General features: G+C 40.0%; 2 protein-coding genes across 3 annotated transcripts in view; both read right to left on the reverse strand.

The window, feature by feature from the left end:
- LOC135091809 (cysteine desulfurase-like) overlaps positions 1-453 on the reverse strand; it is a 56,123-nt gene extending 55,670 nt beyond the window's left edge. Inside the window, exon 1 of the mRNA XM_063989795.1 lies at positions 312-453. The gene's annotated coding sequence lies outside the window, so the exon portion shown is untranslated. The remainder of the gene's footprint in view (positions 1-311) is intronic.
- Positions 454-2,672: 2,219 nt separating this feature from the next.
- On the reverse strand, positions 2,673-21,388 carry LOC135091810 (LIM domain only protein 3-like). 2 transcript variants are annotated; one of them, XM_063989796.1, is made up of 6 exons: positions 21,182-21,388; positions 10,445-10,527; positions 9,829-9,966; positions 9,212-9,337; positions 4,135-4,276; positions 2,673-3,582 (listed from the first exon to the last, which is right to left on the reverse strand). In XM_063989796.1, the coding sequence occupies exons 2-6, from the start codon at positions 10,525-10,527 to the stop codon at positions 3,337-3,339; spliced, it is 735 nt and encodes a 244-aa protein (XP_063845866.1). In that variant the 5' UTR covers positions 21,182-21,388; the 3' UTR covers positions 2,673-3,336. The 2 variants fall into 2 exon arrangements, with proteins under 2 accessions (XP_063845866.1, XP_063845867.1); XM_063989797.1 differs by having other exon boundaries at positions 3,204-3,566.
- Between the last annotated feature and the right edge of the window lie 1,112 nt (positions 21,389-22,500).

The raw sequence follows: 22,500 nt of genomic DNA on the forward strand, positions 1-22,500 counted from the left end.
AGATACAAGAAAAATCGTATTTTCTTATCACAAATAAAAAAAAAAAAACTAAACATGAAAAGGAATAGATAGGAAAAGAAAAGATAGGTCAATAGTCTCTCTCTCTCTCTCTCTCTCTCTCTCTCTCTCTCTCTCTCTCTTAATTAACTCCTTTACCTGTCTTCCTAAACCAGGTAAGCAGCGGTTGTAATCACAAGCCTTCCCCTCTGCTTCACCTCACACATCTCCCCCAAACATACACCTTGTCCGGCTCAACCTTTTACCTTGATTAACGCAATTACCTGGACTCAGCACACCTCAGGAATACTCACAGGTGCCGTGGAGAGCTGCAGGTGAACACAGGTAGCTTCGGTAATCAAGAAACACTTCAATAGGTGGGTTTTGTCCGTGTTTTATTTCGCCGAACACAACACACACACACACACGCACGGGTATACTCTCTCTCTCTCTCTCACACACACACACACACGTAAGATGATATTTAACAGATGCATTGGTTTCATTTGGGGTTCATTTCCTCCATTCAGCATTCAGAATGTGTTCCGAGTCGTCCCGAAGCTTCAAGAGGCGACTGAATCATGTGTTTGTCTCAGTTCCTAGATTCGATGATGTTTGTAAACAGAGCGAGCGCTTCTCCCTGCCTGACGCCGCTGTGACTCCGCCGTCGTCCAACAGGTGACAGCACAGGCCGTGTTCTAAAACGCTCTGCTCTCTCGTTTCAAAGGCCACAGAGATGATTTGACAGTTCTCCTGATTGTTTTTCCCTCTAATGATGTATTCTTGCTAAATTATAATCAGGATCGTGAAAATACCTTTGCAAACCTTGATAACTTCCACTACAGCCTGTCAATGATGCAGAATCGTTGATCTATCATTAGTATCATGAAAACATCCTTGAAAACCTGAGTAACTTCTACTGCACACTGTTAATGATGCAGAAAGCTTGTTAAACTTCCACTAGCGTCATGAAAACATCTTTGAAAACCTTGATAACTTCCGCTACAGCCTGTCACTGGTGGAGAACCCTTTACAACTGTCACTAGCGTATTGAAAACATCTTTGAAAATCATGGTAACTTCCTCTACAGGCTGTTAACGTTACAAAATCACTGAAATTATCACTAGTACCATGAAAACACTCTTGAAAACCCTAATAACTTAGCGACAAGACCTCGATATGCTTAAAAAATGAGGAAATGAGACAAACACAGCTGACTAATCGCCTCACACGGCATATCAACACTACACTATCATTGGCAGGGTGGCTATTTGTGGCTAAGGGAAGTTTTGAAGAGTCTGGGGTTACACTGGTGACAGAAAACGGGAAGAGGGTTCAGTCTACCATGGATTAAGCGTCGAGGATTCAAAAGTTCAAAAGTTCAGCTTAACACGAATGCTACAATGATACATGGAAAGACATTTTGTTGAATCTCTCTCTCTCTCTCTCTCTCTCTCTCTCTCTCTCTCTCTCTCTCTCTTCACAACTTATCAATCGAAAAAGGTAGAAAAATAATACTAAAACGAGAAACTGTAAATAAACTGATAATAAAACTCTGAAATATAAACAAATATGAAACAAAATGGAAAAATAGTAAAATGAAATAAAAAAAAAATGAAAGAAATTAGATAGAAACTGAAGAAAGGAAAAACATACAAGAATATCATAAAACTAGATGAACAAAGAAGTGATAAAGAGAGAAATGGAAAAATAAGAAAAGAAACGAAAAAAAGATTGCATAATAAAACCGATAATTTATGTAGCCACGAGAAAATAACGAATAAATAAATAAATAAGTAAATAAATAAATAAATTAGAATACTGACTAGAAAACAACGGAAAATCAACGAAAAATTAAAGTAACGTAATAAGAAAGGAATAGAAAAGAAAGGAAATGAAGAGAAAACAAAAGAAAGCAACCAAACAAAATTAACAAGAAAAGGAAAGAAAATGAAAAAAAAAGAAAAGAAAAAAAGAAGAAGCACGTCAGGTACCAAACTTAATGAATAAATAAATAAATATCTTTGGTTTCAATGGAACGTTTCCCAGAAGTCATTATGATCACCTCACCTGCAAATCACCTGTCACTAATCACTGCCAGGTAATCACAGGGAGTAAGGGGGGAGGGAACACCAGGTAGCTACACCATAACACAACACCGGCTGGGCAACACCTGTCAGGACACACACACACCCACACACACACACACACACACACACACACAGGTGACCGTTTTTTTTTCTTTTTCTTTTTTGTTATTGTTCATATTTTCTTTTTTTTCATGAATTGTTTGTCTTTTTAATTCTTTATTCTTTTTATCTTCGTATTTTTTTCAGTGTTCTTAAGTATTTTCTTATCCGTTTTTTTTTCCAGTTTCTATTTTGTCTTGTATTTTTTTGTTCATTTGCACATTGTCTTTTATTCTGCTCTTCTTTAATGTTTTTGTCTATTTTAATTTTTTCCCTTTTTTTTCAATCTTTCTCATTTTCTCTCCCATTTCCGTTCGTTTTCCATTTTTGTTTTGCATTTTCTTTCTCCTTCCATTCTTTTTTGTGTGTTTATTTTGTCTATCTCAACTCTTTTCCTTTCATATCTTTCCACTTTATTCGTTCTTACCTATTTTCTGTATTCATATTTCTTGCATTTCCATAAATTTTCACACACACACACACACACACACACACACACACACACACACACACACACACACACACACACACACACACACACACACACACACATCACCTCATATTCTCACTTCCATGAAACATTTTAATACCAAGCAACATTCGGGATGAGGGAGACGAGTTTTCCTAGCACAGCACGAGGCAGACTTCACTGTAAGCTGGTCACTATAGCACTGTGAAAGGAGAGTGACGTATTGCAGGGGTAGCGTCCACACACACACACACACACACACACATACATAGGGTACATCAGCACAGCACAGTATAGAACATCACTACAGAACATAACACGTCAACTAAACGTCATTTTTTTTACCACATCGTTCAATGTACACTATTTACAAACCTGCCCACACCTGTCCACACATGTCTCCACCACCGCGCTTCACTCTCAGTCTCGTAGATTTCACACACTTACCAATAATATGATAATCACTCAATCACAGTCATTTTCTTAATTTTCTCTTCCCTTCTCAGTCTTTCAGGTTTCCGCAGCACTAATCAGCACAGTTACTCAACACACAGCACCCGGAACAGAACAGCACCGTTAACAGCAGTCCGCGGCCACAGAGGGACGTGGAATGAACAAACTGAACAGCAGGGAGGAACAGCACTAGGAGGAAACAGCGGAATGTGCAGCGCTATCTTGACATCAGGTTACCATTGGCCTCTGCTGTGACCCCTGCTGTGTCTGGTGCTGCTGCTGCTGTGTCTGCGTGCCCGTCTGCCCTGGGCCCTGTTGCAGCAGCTGTGGGGTCGTCTGCTGCTGCTGTTGTTGTTGTGGTTGCTGTGAAGGCGTGGTGGTGTGGTGGTGGTGGTGCAGTGGTGTAGGGTGAAGGGAGGGGGTGGCTGTTGGGGGTGTCTGGCCCTTCCTGACGTCTTCTATTACCGTGGGGCCCTTGGGAGGAGGCGCAGGAGGAGGAGGAGGAGGAGGAGGAAGAAGAGGAGGAGGGGGGCCAAGGGTTATAGGAGCAAGAGGAGGAAGGAGGAAAAATGTCAATATGTATATAAAAGAAAAAAAAACAAGGTCAGATTTACTATATTTAATCTCTCTCTCTCTCTCTCTCTCTCTCTCTCTCTCTCTCTCTCTCTCTCTCTCTCTCTCTCTCTCTCTCTCTCTCTCTCTGAAAAAATAATTCTTCCTCTACTTTCAAATCTTTTTATTCTTTCTATTGTTTTGTTACTCTTCTTAACCACCGTTTTCTTTGTGTCATTCTTTTCTTCCCTCTCCTTCCATTCATTGATTCTAGTTTCTCCCTCTCTTACTCTCTTCCTTTCACACTCGAACTAACCTTCCTATTTACATCATTCCCTCCATCATTCTAGTCTCTCTTACCCATACACACGTACACTACACCATTCCTTTCCCTTCCTTTCATCTACTTTTACACACACACACACACACACACACAGTTTCTCTCTCCCTCTCTTTCACTCTCTCTTTACTTACATCCAATCCTCCTATCTGCCGCTTGAGCTGGGCCAGGCTGGAGGGCGTGCAGGCCATGGAAGCGAAGACAAGCCGCTCCTCGTAGTCATATTCACAAAGTATCTTGTTGTCACAGAGATAAAACTTGTCACCAACGCAGAATCTTGGAGAGAGAGAGAGACGAGCGCCGCGTGAGAAAAGATGAGTGTGGTAGAAGTGATGGAAAAGTAGAAATGATAAGAGGTGAGTGAAATAAGTGATAGGAAAGGTAAGGATAGATAAAAATGATATGATAACTCGAATAATTGGTCAAAGAGAAGAAAATTTGGAGTGAAGAAAGGAAGGGTCTTGTAGAAGTGACGGAAAGGTAGAAATAGATGAAGATGATAAGAGGTGAGTGGAATAAGTGATAGAAAAGATAGGGATAGATGGGAATGATAAGTTAGGTTGAATAAATGATAAAAAAGAGAAGGCATAGTTTGAAATAGGGAGAACTGTGGTAGAAGTAGTGGCGGAAAGGTACGAAACGAGAAAATAAGATAAACATAAGAAATAAAACGATGAAAGGTAGAAAGGAAGGAAAATATGAGAAAATACACAAAACACATAGAAAAATATAGAGAAACACACGGAAATACACAAAAAAATACAATAAACAAGACCAAGAATGGGAAAAATAGACAAACACGAAAAAAATAAACTGAACAACAACACACACACACACACACACACACACACACACGTAACCTTCCCCCTAGAAACAGTTTATTCTCGAAAAAAAAAAAGCAAAAAAAAAAACAAAAGACGGTCGCTTCAAATCCCAGACACGGACGCCCATTCCTCAAAATGCGCAGGGGCGATGTGAGGACAGTTGCGCCTTTACCGGATATCCGCGCGCAAACACAGGAGGATGTTTGCAGCTTGGGAAAGGAAATGTTTAGTGTGTCTTGTGGCGTGGGTAAAAAAAAAAGAAAGGGGGAAAAAAATGGGAAATATTCTGATGTTATATCTTATTTTTGTTCGTTTGTTTTTTTCTTCGTGGCTATTTTTTGATTTTTTTTTTTTTCATAAGCTGTTTTTTCGTTGTATTTTTGTTACTTCTTGTGTTACTTTGATGTAAGGAAGTACAACACACTTTATTTTCTTTATTTTTTTTAGGTACACTTTAAAATGACTTCCTTCTTTATTGTTTTATCTATTTATCCAACCATTTATTTGTTAGCCCACCATTCCCTTACCCATCCTCCCATTCAGGCAATCAGACACACAAACAGATAGACAGACTTACCGAACAGCGTGCCAGACAGACAGACAGACTTTCCAGATACAGACAGACAGACAGACAGACACAGCCAAACAAACAAAGGACCATACAACCAGCCAGATAAACAAACAAGTAAACACACACAACAAACAAATAAACAATCAACCATCCAATCACAGAAAAACGACATCCACATCCACGCCCCGAAAAAAAAACATTCAAACAACGACCTATCCACAAATCGAACCATCCACCTATTCACCTATCCACCCACAACAGCAAAAAACAACTCACAACACCCCAGAAACCATCCCTAAGAGTGCTGAGTCTTCCCGGCCGTTTGGTTAAGATTTATAAATACGTTAGACGCATTACCTGCAAGTCCCGGGCCTGACCTAATCAAGCGGGACGTAATGCGAGGGATTGTGAAGGCTTAGTGCAAAGAAACAGCCCCCCATCGAGGTAAGATGCGCAAAAATGACGGGCCTTTGCATACTAATTCAAGGGGTCCCGAGGGGCGGCCGGGGGTGAAAGAGAACGAGCGGAAAGAAAACGGGAAGGCAAGACAAAAGATGCAGGAACACAGCGGAAAAGAAGGAAGAAAGGAGGACAAAGAAAAGGAGAACGTGTGGAAGGAAGTTAGGAAAGGAGGGAAAAGTAAAGGAAAAGTCAAGAAAATACGTAGAAAGAGGAAAAAAATAAGCAAATGAAGAGGTAGAAAAGGAGAAGGCGAGTTAAAAGGTGCGTGGACACAAGGGAAAAGAAGGAAGAATGGAGGACATAGAAAAGGAAAGAAAAAAAGAAAAGAAAGAAATGAGGAAAGAAAGAAAACGGAAAAGAAGGAAAAGAGGAAGATGATGATAAACAAGAAAGCAAAAACAGAAAAACACGAGCAAAAAAGACAACAAACAACAAAAAAATAAAGAAAAAAAACAAGAACAAGAAGAAAAAAAACACACAAACTGAAAAAAATAAGAAAGAAACATAAAAAAAAAAAATTGAAAATATCTTGAAGACGAAAACGCAAACAGAGATTCCTAAGACCCCAAAGGCAGCGAGAGAGAGAGAGAGAGAGAGAGAGAGAGAGAGAGAGAGAGAGAGAGAGAGAGAGAGAGAGAGAGAGAGACCCTAGGGAACGTTCATTGACACCAGCACTGTACAAATTCACGGAGGCTCAATGTATCAGAATAATGAGGTGACTAAATGCTGGATTTGCAGGATTACACTAAACGACTTCCTCATTAATCTCTGTTTTGGGTGATTTAACGAGTGTTTTTTTAAAGGGAGACTTTCTTATTTTATTTGTTTATTTAGTTAGTTATTTATTTAGATTATTTATGGCGGTTTCTTTGTTTTTTTCTTTGTTTACCCTTGTTTTCGTTTTCTTTGTATTCTTTTTTTTGCATTTTCTTATTATTTATCTTTTATTTGTGCTTGTTTTTTGTCTTTTGAGTGTTATTTTTTAGTATTTTAGGTTCTCTCTCTCTCTCTCTCTCTCTCTCTCTCTCTCTCTCTCTCTCTCTCTCTCTCTCTCTCTCTCTCTAAGGAGTAAATACCATCTCGTTTGCATTCATAACTTGTCTCCTGTTAACGTTTGGTTATAGTGGTAGGACGTGACCGCTCTCTCTCTCTCTCTCTCTCTCTCTCTCTCTCTCTCTCTCTCTCTCTGATATAAGGCCCCCCAAAGGAACCAAGTTTTAAGTATCTTCCCTTACTTTCCTTATCTCGCTTCAAACCGAATGAGCAAAAAAAAGAAAAGAAAAAAGAAAAAAAGAATAAAAAGAATAAAAAGAATAAAAAGAAAAAGTAAAAAAAACTAACAATACCAAAATTTTGTCAGTCGTAAAACATTCTCTCTCTCTCTCTCTCTCTCTCTCTCTCTCTCTCTCTCTCTCTCTCTAAGTGCTTAAGGGCAAGGCAACCACTAATTAAACTAAGGGCGGTAGTTAAGGCGCCTCGTTCCTTCTGTGATTAGGAGAATAAGATGGAGTTGCGTTTTTATGTGGTTATTCTGTCATTAAGAGAGAGAGAGAGAGAGAGAGAGAGAGAGAGAGAGAGAGAGAGAGAGAGAGAGAGAGAGAGAGAGAGAGAGAGAGAGTTATTAAAAAGATATAGTTTCCCTTTATATTCCAATCAGTAAATGTCTTCTTTCGGTTGAGAGAAAATGCTCTCTCAAATGCTCTCTCTCTCTCTCTCTCTCTCTCTCTCTCTCTCTCTCTCTCTCTCTCTGTGCCAGGTAATCACAGGTAATTTATCTAAGACACACGTAAGGAAACCCTCGTCTGGCCAGGTAAATTTTTGTCTCTGATGCAAATCTCACCATTATCCTCTTTTCCTATTCCCCTTCTCCCCTTCCTCTCTCTCTCTCTCTCTCTCTCTCTCTCTCTCTCTCTCTCTCTCTCTCTCTCTCTCTCTCTCTCTTACTCTCTCTCTCTCTCTTACTTTTTTTCTTCTTTTAGGTGGAGTAACAAACGTTTTCTCTCAGTAAGTCCGTTTTTTTTTTTCCTTCTTTCTGTTTTCTTTTTTCATTCGTTTTTCTTTTTTTTTTTTTTATGTTGGTGATGAGAACAAGATCAAGAGGAAGATTTGGAACAAGGTGACGAAGGATTGGAGGAGGCGGTGAAGAGAACAGGTAATAAAGAAGAAATAAGAGACGAGGAAGAAGATGAAGATGAGGAAAATGAAGATAAAGGAAAGAAAAACAACAACATAACCTATTCTTCTGTTCCTCCTCCTCTTCCCCCTCCACCACCACCACCACCACTACACCTAACCACACGAAGAACAACAAAACCAAACCAAACTGAACCCCAAAGCCAGCACGAGCACTCAACACAAACAAAAACGAATAAAACACACACACACACACACACACACATACACACACACAAACACACCCATAAAAAAAAAGACAAACCCATATTAATTACCCTCCATGGCATTCGATCTCCCAAAAGAAGCGTTCGATTCCTTGATTAGAAACAAACAAACGAAGGCAAGAAGCATGGAATCGGTGACCCTTTTGTAAACAAGATTAACTCCAAGAGGAGGAGGAGTGTTGGGGAGGGATCGATCAGGAGGAAACTGCAGGGAGAACTGTGGAAAGGAGAGAGAGGGAGAGAGGGATAAAGAGAAGGGGAGGGAGGGAAAGTGGTGGTGAAAGAAAGGAAGGGAGGGGTTAGAGGAAGGAAGGAAAGTATGAAAGGAGAAAAGAAAAAAAGGAAAGAAGAGAGGAAGAAAGGAAAGAAGGACGAGTGGAAGGAAGGAAGGAAGAAGGGAGGGAGGAAGTGGACGGAAAGGAGGAAGGAAGGAAGAAGGAAAGAAAAAAGGAAGGAAAGGAGGAGTGAAAGAAAGAAGGAAAGAAAGAAGAAAGGAGGAAAGGAAAGTAAGAAGTAAGTGAAAGATTAAAGTAAAAAAAATGCAAAAATAATGGAATAAAGAAAATAAGATAGAAGAAAGAAGTGAAGGATGGAAAAGTGAAGACAGAACTAGATAAACTTTACACGAAGACAAGGAAAACAAAAAAAAAAAAACTACAGCACCTATTTCTCCCTCTCTTCTAACTAATTCCCTCTTTTCCTGTACTTCCTTCTTATTGCCCTTTCTTTCCCCTTCCTCCTCCATCTTTTGCATTTTCTCCATTTCCTCCTACACCTCTTAACTTTATTCTCTCCCCTCTCACATCATCCTCAAGAATAAAAAGAAGAAAAAAAAAATAAATAAAAAAAAAATTCTTATCTTGCATACTCGTACATACAAAACAACACCTCTCTCTCTCTCTCTCTCTCTCTCTCTCTCTCTCTCTCTCTCTCTCTCTCTCTCTCTCTCTCTTACCTGTGATTGCACTGCTGGCACGCGAAACATTCAAGGTGATAGACGTTGTTTCTCGCCCGCATCACCATTTCAAAGGCAGGAATCACCTTGGAACAGGCGGAACAGTAGCCAGTGGTCCCGAACAGCCTGCGCGAAACACGAAGCAGTATTCAGAAACTCCACTACAAATAGGGATCTTTATAATGGTGTTCAAGTGGTATAGGGATGCAACAAGGGTGACGTAAGCGAAGTTCTCAGGGTCAGTAGTCAGGGTAGTGCAAGAAATAAAGGGTTGAAAGGTTGAAAAAGGTTAGATTTAAAGAAAGAGATGGAACGGAATTGGTTCTGAAAGGGAAGAAGAGGAAGAGGAAGAAGAAGAAGAAGAAGAAGAAGAAGAAGAAGAAGAAGAAAAAGGATGAGGAGGACAAACAGAAAGAGAAAAATGACCAAAACAAAGAAAAAACAAATAAAAAACAAAAAAGAAAACAAATCTAATAGCAACAGTAGTAGTAGTAGTAGTAGTAGTAATAGTAGTAGTAGTAGTAGTAGTAGTAGTAGTAGTAGTAGTAGTAGTAGTAGTAGTAGTAGTAGTAGTAGTAGCAGCAGAAGGCACAGGAGAGGTGTACGTGCCGCCTCACCTAAGATAGTCCCTGCGGCAGAGGATGAGGTTTCCCTTGGTGAAGAGAGTGGAGCCCACCTCGCCCAGCCGGCAGTCACAGCACCCACACTTCAGGCAGTCCTCGTGCCAGTACATCTCCAGCGCCTTCAGCAGGAACCTGGGGACGTGGTGGTGATGGTGGTGGTGGTTGTAGTAGTAGTTGTTGTAGTGAAGTTATATTAAGTTTAGGTTTTCTGTCAGGTTAGGTTAGGTTAGGTTACGTTGTTAGAATACCCCAGGTTAGGTTAGATACATGAACTAATTTAGCCTAACATAACCTTTCTGAATCAAGACTAAAACACTCCCAAAACAGATAAGGTTAGGTCAGGTTAGGTTAGGTTAAGTTACGCTATGTTAGAATACCCCAGGTTAGGTTAGATACATGAACTAATTTAGCCTAACATAACCTTTCTGAATCAAGACTAAAACACCCCCAAAAACAACTCAGGCTAGATTAAGTTAAGCTACAATCAGACAACACAACAGGTAAACTCAAAGGCCTTACTCACCTGTCATTAATACACCCCCAAAACAACTCAGGCTAGGTTAGGTTACAATCAGACAACACAACAGGTGAACTCAACAGCTTCACTCACCTGTCATTAATCCTTTTCCCGCAGCCCGCGCAATCCTGAGGGCTTGTGTTGCGTTCAGTCTCCGTCACGGGCTTCATTGTCATCTGTACCGGACACCAAGAGGGTACACATCACCATCTCACCGTCACGCACCAGCAAATACTCTTCTACTTCACAATCGGACACTAGGTCACACTAACAGGCTTTCATACTTCACCATCAGGCACAAAATCACACTAGCATACTTGTACGTCACTATCAGACATCAGAACATAATCCTCTACTTCACTATTGGTCAAAACACATTAACCAACTCGCATTTCACCATCAGGCATCAGGAACACACCTTTGAGCCTCACCATCTACTAGGAACGCAATTTTCTTCATTATAAGGCACCAGAGACATACTTTCGCACCTCACCATCCACCAAGAAAGCGATTTTTTTTCACTATCATCCACGAAGACTCAGTAACACACTCGTATTTCACCATCAGACATCAGGAACACGATCTTCTTCACCATCAGACGCCAAAAACACAATCGTTGTTCACTATCAGTCACGAGGAACACAATCTACTTCATTATCACGCACATTAGCACACTCATTCGTCACCATCATGCTTTAGAAACACATTTTTTGTCACTCATAAGGCTTTTACACTCTCGTCTCACAATCAAGGACCAAAAACTCACTAATATTTCACTATCAAACACCACAAACGCACTCTCCTTCACTATCAGGCACTAGAGCGCATTAATACTCATATTTCACCATCAACCATCAAAAAAAAAAAAAAAAAAAAAAAACCACGTATCATATTCCATTTCACCAAGCAAGTCACGGTGATTTTGGTACCAGACGACACGGGGACACGAGAAGTAAGGCTGTCATTGGTTGGTGCTGTCACTCGCTCACTGGTTTATGCATTGTCTTCTAAAATGTGCGCAAACTGTCGTTGTGTTTTGTTTCTCTCCTCGTCCTCCTTCTTCTTCTCGTTTTATTTTTTATTACGTAAGCTATTACTTCATTTCTATCTCTTATTCTCCTCCTCCTCTTTCTTGTTCTCGTCTTGTTCTGAAACGCGCGGTAAGCTATCGTATTTCTCTCTCTCTTTCTCTCTCTCTCTCTCTCTCTCTCTCTCTCTCTCTCTCTCTCTCTCTCTCTCTCTCTCTCTCCTCCTCCTCCTCCTATTTCTTCTTTTATTATTGTCAGAGTCGCCACAGCGGATCAACCTTCTTCAAAGCACCTGGTCTTCTGCTCCTTCGTCAGTCACACCCATTACAAGCACGTCTTTCATTGCATCCAGAAACCTTCGCTCAGATCTTCCCGGTTTCCTCCTGACGGGTAGTTTAATTTCCAGCGTCCTTCTCCCCGCACAACCCTCGTCTTCTGTCTTCCCCCCGCACACCCAAACCATCTCCCAAACCACCCCAGTTTCACTATATAGTTACTCAAGCCCTTAATTAACACCGGATTACCAAAAAAATAACTACCACGTTTCTTAGTTAGGTGATAGTTATGATGGGAATGAAGTTAATTTGCCGCACGCTCTCAAGGCATGTGTGGACCAATGAGAGAGGAGCACCAGTCAGTGTTATGGAGTGGTAACCATGGAAATAATGGTACAGAATAGTGGGAAACCTAACGTACTCCCACCTAACTTTAAACAACACGCTGGTGGAAGGTACAGTTTCACGATTAGTTAATTATTGACCAAAAAAAAAAAAAAAAGTAAAAATAAATAAATAGATAAATAAATAAATAGATAAATAAATAAATAAAGAAAGAAAATAAAACAATACTCAATTTCTGTGATATATTAATGACGACTCTCCATAGTTCTACATCATTCACATATCCCTCACCTGTCAACTCTTAATCTCAAAGTCTTATCAGTAGAGCAGTTTAAAAAAATCAAATAAACCAAAAATCCTTAAAACCACGACCTAAAACATTACTGAAAATAGTAAATGATTCATTCCTAACGGCTTCTTGCAGCTTCCCTTACAATCTAATGTTCTAATATTTACCTGTATTCGACCTGGCCACACGTATTGAAACAGATTACAGGAAAGCAAAAAATTAACTAAACTAACCTAACAGGGCAACAGACAGGTGAAAGGTACAATATTCACCTGCACTCTACCTGGCCACATGTTTTAAGATAGGTTACAGGAGAGCCAAGAAATCTAACCTAACACAGCACACAGGTGAAGGATGCAGCGTTCACCTGTACTCACCTGGCCCACGTTCATCAGACCCTCAGGTACTCCTATCGCGTCTGAATATTTTTTTTACCTGCCCGGAGAACCTCGATGGTACATATTTACCTTGAGATTTTTGAGAACTGAGAGAGAGAGAGAGAGAGAGAGAGAGAGAGAGAGAGAGAGAGAGAGAGAGAGAGAGAGAGAGAGAGAGAGAGAGAGAGACGCTATAACCACACCGCCATCGCCACCACCGCTGTACCGCCGCTACCTCACCGCCGCCGCATCGCTTACTTCCTCCTGCTAATATCTACTCATTAATTTTGTAACATTCACGGTTTTAAATTCATCTCTTGTTCTACTGCACTCAAAGAAACAGGGATTTACAGAGTGCAGGTTGTTAAAATTCTGTCTGTATCTCTCTTTACGTGTGAAAAGCGCAATATTGTTTTAAAATTAACGAAAATTCACGTAATATAGAAGAAAGGTTGATTTTTTTTACGTCATTTTCGTTATAGTCACCTTCCTCCTTCGTTTTCCTAATAATGTACCGACTAATAGCGAAGATTTTACATACCATTTTTTTTTTCCCCACATAATTTGTTTTTTTTTTCCCTCTCAATTTTGTGGCGGATGGTGAAAAAATAAATAAATAAATAAATAAATAAATAAATGTAAAGAGAAAGGTAATCACCGTTTATATTCTTTCACCGCTTCGCTAATTAAGAACAGGTACAAGCTTTTACGTATATTCAGGTGTGTACTTTCTGGGTTACCTGTTTCAGAGAGAGAGAGAGAGAGAGAGAGAGAGAGAGAGAGAGAGAGAGAGAGAGAGAGAGAATTTTACCAACTGACAGAAACGTATTTGAACAAATATATTACTAAACAAGGATAAGGAATAAGATGAAGAAAACTAAGAACGACAGAGAAACAGACACTTGAAGAGACAGAGGCACAATTCAACAAACTAAAGCCAAAATAAAGAAACACAAACGAAAAAAAAAAAAAACGAAAATTAAGCACAGAACGGTAACAAAACCAGCAAATGATTATAGGAAAACATTACCAAGCGAGAAATTAACAGAGTACTTTACAAATGACCAGATATTTCCTTCTAGTCACTGAAACAAGGAGATAAACAGTCTGGCGGTGACCCAAGCTGACCTATCTTCATCCTATCTTCATCTCCCTGACCGCTGATAAAGGAGAGGCCACCCCCGTTTAGAGATAACACAGGGAGAGAGAGAGAGAGAGAGAGAGAGAGAGAGAGAGAGAGAGAGAGAGAGAGAGGAGAGAGAGAGAGAGAGAGAGAGAGAGAGAGAGAGAGAGAGAGAGAGAAGGGAGAGAGAGTTTAATGATCTTTCAGTGGATTTTCTTGCGGTTGTTGTTTGTCTGTTTGAATAATGGGATTTCCTTCCTTACCTCCTCCTCCTCCTCTTCCTCTTCTTCTTCCTCTTCCTCCTTCTCGTTTTAACTCGTACGTCACTTCCGGTTTCGCGTTTATTCGAAGACTGCGTAATATTTTCATTGTTTTCTTCGTTTTCTCACATAAAATTACGAGTTTTGTTAATTTTGTATGCTGTTCGTTCTATTTGTACTCTCTCTCTCTCTCTCTCTCTCTCTCTCTCTCTCTCTCTCTCTCTCTCTCTCTCTCTCTCTCTATGTAAATCGCGTCATCGGAGTCTCATCAAGGTAGAGACTCAAGGAATACAAGGGGAATCCGACTCGGCTCAGGACTCAACCCGCATTGCTAACTTCGGCACTGTTTGGCGGCAGGTGGCGCTGTTGTTTGGGAATTAATCATCTCTCTCTCTCTCTCTCTCTCTCTCTCTCTCTCTCTCTCTCTCTCTCTCTCTCTGTTTTCTTCCCTTCCTTCTTTCTCCTCTCTCTATCCCCCTTCCTTCCTTTCCTTCTTCCTCCCCTCTATATCTTTCTCCTTCCCTGTCTAATTTCTCCCCTCTCTATCACTCTCCCTTCCTTCCTCTCTTCTCCCTCCCTCCCTTTCTCCCTCTCTCTCTCTCTCTCTCTCCCCTTCCAGCACAAGTGACCCCATCTCTCTCTCACCCTCCCCTTCCCTTAATCCATTTAGTAAGAATACAAGACAATCTGATCCCATTCCGGTTAATTGATCCTTTGCATTTCATAACCGAATATATTTTTTTCACTTTTTTAAATTCTCTTATTCTCTTTTGTTTCGTTCATCCGCTTATTATCCGTTCACTTATCATTGTTTCCGGTTTTGTTTTGCTTTTCTCCCTCTTTTCGTTCGAGTGTTTATTTATTTCTATTTCGTCCTCCTTGTTCTCTCATCACGATTATTTTCAAAGGGCACTGAGATGGTTAGCCGGGTCCTCAAGAGTGTTTCTCCAGTTAATAATGTAGAAATCTTGTTAATCTGTCACTAAAACCGTTAAAATCATTCTTAAAATCACTGCTTTCTCATCTTGACTATTTTTCCAAGGCCACAGAGAGATTACCATGTTTTTAAGAGTTTCTCCAGTTAGTAATGTAGAAATCTTGTTAATCTGTCACTAAAACCGTAAAAAATCATCCTTAAAATCACTGCTTTCTCATCTCGACTATTTTTTCCAAGGCCACAGAGAGATTACCATGTTCTTAAGAGTGTTTCTCCTGTTAATAATGTAGAAATCTTGTTAATCTGTCACTAAAACCGTTAAAATCATTCTTAAAATCACTGCTTTCTCATTTCGACTATTTTTCCAAGGCCACAGAGAGATTACCATGTTCTTAAGAGTGTTTCTCCTGTTAATAATGTAGAAATCTTGTTAATCTGTCACTAAAACCGTAAAGAAATTATCCTTAAAATTACTGCTTTCTCATCTCGACTATTTTTCCAAGGCCACAGAGAAATTACCATGTTTTTAAGAGCTTCTCCAGTTAATAATGTAGAAATCTTATTAATCTGTCCGTAGAACCATAGAAACACCTTTATAAACCCGTGTCACCTCAACTGGAGCCTTTTAAGAGTAGTGGAGATGCGGCGTAGATGTTTCAGAATATTGCCGTAACCTTCAATACGTCCTTTCCCGCCTCACAATCTCCCCTGACCTTTAGAAGCTTTCTGGCGCGTCTTCAAGCCATACCAGAGACCTTTGAAGCCTGACGGGGTAAGCACAAAGGGCGTTACCAGGCAGAGGACTTAGGGCATAACGAATTGGTGAGAAGTTATTAGGGAGCTTTGTAAGATTAGATAAGTGTATGGATGAGGATGGTAGGTGGAGATAGATAGGTAGGGAATGTCACAAGTAGGTTTGGTGAATTCTTGCAGGTTCTCTTGTTTTCTTATGTTTTTTTGAGCGTTCAAGGCTCAGGGAAAGTTAAGCCAGGTGTTCTTCATGTCTGATTCTCAACTAAGACTTATTTCAAAAGACCACGTATGTAATTACTCAGATTTTTGTAGTTTTTCTTATTTTATCTAATTTATGTTTCTTTTCGTACCGATCGTGCAGAATCTCCTTTACTGCATTAGAAACAATGGAATCTTTCAAAGTCTCGTCAAGAAAGAAAAAAAGAGGAATTAAGAGAATAGATTTAGTGATTCCTAGCCAGTTTAATCCTCGGAGGTGGCCACAGCGTAAGAGGAAATGTCCAGGTGGTTAGTAATAAAGGGAAAAAACACGCCAAACAGAAGGGAAAGCGTTAAATTATCACCAGAACAAGGAATCTTAGGAAAATCAGTCTACGGAAAATTTAAATAAGGAAAATGAAGGAAGAAATCACGATACATTTTAAAACACACGAGGATATACACATGCTGCTTCCAAAAAGGAAAAAAAACACGCCAAACAGAAGGAAAAGCATTTAATTATCACCAGAACAATGAATCTTAGGAAAATCAGTCTACGGAAAATCTAAATAAGGAAAGTGGAGGAAGAAATTAAGATGCATTTTAAAACACACGAAGATATACACATGCTGCTTACAAAAAGGGAGTAAAAAGTTGAAAAAAAAAAAAAAAATAGAAAAAGAAAACACGAAAATCTGTATACGAGAAATGTATATATATATATATATATATATATATATATATATATATATATATATATATATATATATATATATATATATATATATATATATATATATATATATATAAAAAAGAGAAGTGAAGAAAGAAATTAAGATACGTGGAAAAAAAAACCACTCAATTGTATACACAAACCACAATGAAGAAAAAGAAAGAAAAAGAAAAAGAAAGAAAAAAAAACGAAAATAAAAAAAAAACCTGACTGAAGGGGAAGAAAATTAAGGTACATTTAAAAACACTCAAAGTATACACAAATGATTGCTTGAGAGAAAAGTTTGAGATCTGTAATATTTTCAGCGTTAACACAATTAAAACGCGGACGTCTTGGCTAAAAGGTTCCCCACATGGACGACACGAGGCGAAGTTACAAAAAAGGTTAAAATGTCGCTTGTTTGATGTACTACTTAAGGTAAAAATACATGAAGAGGAGGAGGAGGAGGAGGAGGAGGAGGAGGAAGAAGAGAACGAAGAAGTAACCAGAACGACAGAGCCACCACCACCACCACCACTACCACAACAACAACTAACTTAACAAATAACAACGAAAAAGAGAGAAAGAGAGAGAGAGAAAAAAAAAACAAGAAAAAGAAAATGAACACAATACTACACGTGATATCGAGCGTATTTTTATAGTTGTAGTGACAGATTAACATGATTTGTACAGTATTAACAGGAGAAACGCTCTTGAGAACCTGGCTAAGCATCACTGTGGCTTTCAAAAACAGTCGTGGTGGACTAGCAAAGCGTGTTTAAATAGAGGAATAAATCCGGACCATTAGCAAATGTACTTTATAATGCTTGTGGCCAATTAATTATCTGTGTGTGTGTGTGTGTGTGTGTCTGCGTGTCTCAAGGCCTCCCTGCAAGTTTCTTATCGTCCCGCCCCTCGCCGCCGCATCAGCGTCGCCGCCGTCTGGGGAAGGAAGCTTTCGTCTCTTTCTGTCTCTCTCTCTCTCTCTCTCTCTCTCTCTCTCTGATGGTAAGAACGCAGGACTAATGAAGACAGTAAAAAAAAGGAGAATAACAATAAGAAAGAGGAGACGAGCAAGCAGGACAAGAACAAAAAGAGATCAACTTAACCTGTTGAAATTTGCAAGGCGAAACGAGACAGGCAGCGGGGAAAACTAATCAAATACGCAGGTAACTCTTAAACTCAACAGGAACATTTGTAATATCTCCCTACTGAACTTCATAAAAAAAAAAAGGGGTTGATCTAAAGACAGGATAAATCTTTAGTCATAAGGAACCGTACCTCTGAATGTGACACGTGTTCAGCGCAGCGCCTTATGTCGGAATCATGAAGAATATTCTCAAAAGTTTCCGCGTCTGGTTCACTTTCAGAAGTCGCTTGGGTTTTCAAAGGGGTTTCTATGATTCTAGCGGCAGTTTCACGAAGTTTCTGCATTATCAATAGGGAAAGACTCTTGAGAATACGACTTAAAATCTCTGAGGCCTTTGAAAATAGTATTAATGAAAGTCTGAAGTCTCTAAGAATAGTGGAACTTCTTAAGGTTTTAAAAAGAGTTCCTATGATTATGTGGATATTTGAACAATTATTCTGAATTATCAACAGGCGAGTTATTATTAATCATCTCTATGGCCTTTGAAAAATAGTCCTTAGCCAACAGTGTTTAAAAATAGTGGAAGTTCTTGGGGTTTTCAAAGAGGTTTCTATAATTCAAGTGGTAGTTTATTGAGAGTTCGGCGTTATTAGTAAGGCAAAACATCTATAAGATCACGAGTAATAATAATAATTTCTTTGGCCTCTGAAATTAATCCTTCTCCGACAATAAGAATAATGGAAGTTGTCGGCGCTTTCACAGAGGTTTCAATGATTCAAGTGCTAGTTTGACGAGGGCTCGGCATTACCAATAGAATAAATACGTGTGAGAGCAAGACTAATAGTTCCTTTGGCCTTTGCATAATAGTCCTTAGTTCGTTGTTTGAGAATAGTGAAGTTGTTGGGGGTTTCAAAGGAGTCTGTATGATTTGACTGAAAGTTTAAGAATTATTCCCCATTATCAATAAGAAAGAACATCCCTGAAAACACGATTAATAGTTCCTTTGGCCTTTGAATAATAATCCTTAGTTCGTTGTTTGAGAATAGTGAAGTTGTTGGGGGTTTCAAAGGAGTCTGTATGATTTGACTGAAAGTTTAAGAATTATTCCCCATTATCAATAAGAAAGAACATCCCTGAAAACACGATTAATAATTTCTTTGGCCTTTGTATAACAGTCCTCATGAAACCTGCCACGGATTACCTCCAGTTCCAGCCACACCATTCCAGTGCCGCAATACCAGGAATGCATCTCTAACAATACAGCTACAACACAATTCCAGCATCAATTATAGACCTACTTATTCCAGCGCCACACTTCAATTCCAGAGCCACCATTCCAGTACCACGATTCCAGGACCAGATTCCAACACCATTCCAGCTCCACCATTCCAGAAACAAATATATCATCGCATTTCAAAACAAATACACCACACCATTCCAGTCCGACCATTCCAGAAAAACCATTCCAGCGTATCATTTCCGACACCACGATTCCAGCAACGCAATTCCAACACAACCATTCCAGGAACACTTACATGTACCTTATTCCAGCAAAACCATTTCAGAAAGCCCATTCCAGGAACACTTTCATAACCCGTATTCCAGATCGTTCCAGACACACAAAACTAAGAATTCAATAAGGGAAGTGTTGTAAGAAACCTGAAAACACAAAACCAAGCTATGCAACACACACATATACACACACAAACACACAGAAAAAAGTCGTAAGGATCATTATACAGTAATTTCAAGGCGTGACTTTGACCCAAATAATCCCAGACGAGGTGAGGGGGAGGAACAAAGACACAACTCCCAACTGGCCTTAATTGGGCTCGGCTTTTTCTCCCTTGAATTGTAAAAGACCCAGAGTGGACGTGATTAGCTTAACGGTTTGACGACACAAGTGCGCTATTAACTACAGATTAGTGTGTGTGTGTGTGTGTGTGTGTGTGTGTGTGTGTGTGTGTGTGTGTGAGCTAATTGTACTTTTTATAAAATTGAATCAAGATCTTTCTGTGTGTGTATGTGTGTTTGTGTCTGATTCCGTCCGTCCGCCTGCGTGTGCGTGCGTGCGTGCGTGAGTGCGTGCAAATCTACACACGCTGATATCCCTCTACCTGTCATTAAGAATTAACCTCGTGGATATAAAAAGGTAAGCCATGCCCAGGTAAACACGATTAGCGGCACACCTGTAATTAGAGTATTAGTCGCGCGTTACCTGAGCCGCCGCCGTACCTGTGCCTTCGCGGACTCGTGCTAATGGGGAGTAATTAAGGCCAGGTGTGCTATCAGAAAGGTGGGAGCGCTGGTTTATTATGGCAAGTTTCTTCGTTTGTTTTTTAGAATATTGGTGAATGATGCTAATTTTTTTTTCTTTTTTTATTTGTCTTTTTCTATTTTGCGTTTTTTTGGGGGGATTTCATTTCTTTTTTTTAATATTTAAGTTTCATCCGTTTTTTTTTTTCGATAATTTTTTTTGCACATTGGATCTTGTTTTGTACGTTTTAATTCAATTTTTCCCTCTTTTCTTGTCGTTTTGAGCTTCCTTATTATTATTATTATTTTATTTTATTTTTTGGTTCTTTTATATATTTTTAGTCTTCTGTAGTTGAGCTAAAATTGTTCGCTTCTTTTTTCACTAATTTCGTACCTTGAGCTTCATTATTTCTTGTATTTTTTCTTGTGTGTGTGTATTTTTCTGTATTTTTTTGTATTTTTGTCTATATTTTTTAATATTTTTTTGTATATCTATCTTTTTACGTAGTTGTGCTGAAAATTTACACTTATTCCTTCGCTTATTACTATTCTCAACATCTTTTCATAGTTTTTTTTTCTTTTTATGTTTTCTGTAGTTGTGCTAAAATTTGCTTCTCCTTCCTTCGCTAATTTCGTATTCTGAGCTTAATTTCTTGTATATCTTTGTATATTTAGACTTCCCATAAGTGTCTGCTGTTGCGCTTTACTATTCGTATTTAAATGACAGCGCTAAATCATCTTGCCATCAGCATAAGGACTTACAAGGAAGATTAAAGTGCCCATTTTGTTTTTTTTGTTTTTTTCCTATCCATTTTCTCTTTTATTTTATTTACTTTTTAATTGGTAAGTTTTTTTTTGTCCCTCGCCAGTCTCCCTCCACATCTCTGAGGTTTTCTTCCTTTTGTCCTTATATTTTGGTAATCTTATTATTTTTATCTGTTATCATCTGCCGTTACGTTATAGTTAGGTCTGGTTAGGCTAGCTTTGGTCTGGTCAGGTGTTGTAGGTCTGGTTGTTAGGTCAACGTGAATTCCTCAGGATCGGCATGTCTCTCTGTACTTCCGTGAATGATATTTTGACGCCTCCCGCCATTCACCTGTCAGGGCTGAAACACCTCATTAGGAAGATTAACATGAAGCAGTAACCTCTCACACTCACACACACACACACACACACGCTTTACTCACGTTGCAAGCACGTTTCACACAAGTGTCGTCTCGCCTCAGGGCTGGTGGCACTGTCCTCGCGGCGTGAAGCTCATTAGTGTATATCCTGCGTCCATAATTAAGCAGCCGTCAGGTGCGTGCAGGAAGGTACAGGTCGAGTGGCCACGTGGGCAAGGCAGCAGTAGCATAGGCGGCACACCCTCCCCCTACGGTGTCCACGCGGTGACTAAAGGGCGGTGCCTCGTTGGCCTGTCATGTCGCTGGCTGCCTCGCCCCGCCCACAGTCGGCGCGCGCCACTCCCATCACGCCCTCCGCTAACTGTCCTTTCCCAGGGTGGTATTACGGCCTTACTCGACCCCCCAGCCCTCAGGTAACATGTTAATCATCAGCAGTGTAACCATTGCCTTCACCACACGCGATATGGTGAAGGTAGGTTAGGTTTGATGAATACACTTGCACTTTCGCCCGTCCTGCACGCGGCTGGCAGGTCCCGCCCCTTCCTCATCTGCCATGCAAGTAGGCACCGCCCCCCGCCATCCAGGAGGCATTTTTTACCGCGGGGATCAGCGGTACACGGCCAGGATCTGCCTCCTAATACCCTACACCACTTGGGGATAAGCATAGGATCCCGCGGCTACCAGGACCCCAAGGCGCCCCTATTCGGCCTTCAGGAGCACAGCAGGAGACTCGTGCTTGCCTCCAAGATGTCACTCGCCGTCCCAATGTCCACCTGGCTAAAACTGCATTGTATGTTTCGTGTATTCTGAAGCTCCCTGCCTCTAGAACATTTGCCTGAGCCCCACAAAGCTCCTGGACAACGTAATGACTTTTTCTTAACCCACAGGATTCAGAAATGACAGTAAAGGCGCCGCGCTCTTTGTAAAAACCCTCCTGGCTTCGTGCTCACCTGCGCTCCCATCTTGTTTGCGGCGACACGGGCAATATTCAGAATTACTCACGGCAGCAAACACTTTCTCTCTTTTTCCTCAATGATTGACTACAATGGGTTCTCCTTGAAGCAAAAACTGTTCGGCGCAAGTTCAAAGTATTGTTTCCGATGCCACTGACAGCTGCAAGGGAGTAATTAAATAGTTAAGGCCTTTTAGCATATGTAATTCTAACTTTTCTCAGTAAAAATATCCTCTGGTTATCCAAATGAAATATATAAATTCGCATTCTTAACCCTTTCACTGCGATATGTGGCAAGTGACAGCACCAGAGCAATGTACTGAATTTTTACAAACATCTAGAAGGAAAAGGGGATAGTTAAGAATACAGTTTGCAATTTCAAGGCAGTGTAATGTTTCCGAGTGGTTTATAATCAAGGAAAGATGTAGCA

Source organism: Scylla paramamosain, chromosome 38 (assembly GCF_035594125.1).
Source record: "Scylla paramamosain isolate STU-SP2022 chromosome 38, ASM3559412v1, whole genome shotgun sequence".
In the NCBI taxonomy this organism is placed as follows: Eukaryota; Metazoa; Arthropoda; class Malacostraca; order Decapoda; family Portunidae; genus Scylla; species Scylla paramamosain.

Coding starts and splice junctions, on each gene's coding strand:
- LOC135091810 (XM_063989796.1), bottom strand. CDS start 10,527: ATGACAATGAAGCCCGTGACGGAGACTGAACGCAACACAAGCCCTCAG. Junction 9,967..10,444: donor GGGAAAAGGATTAATGACAG/GTGAGTGAAGCT, acceptor CCACGTCCCCAG/GTTCCTGCTGAAGGCGCTGG. Junction 3,583..4,134: donor GGCAGATAGGAGGATTGGAT/GTAAGTAAAGAG, acceptor CCTCCTCCCAAG/GGCCCCACGGTAATAGAAGA.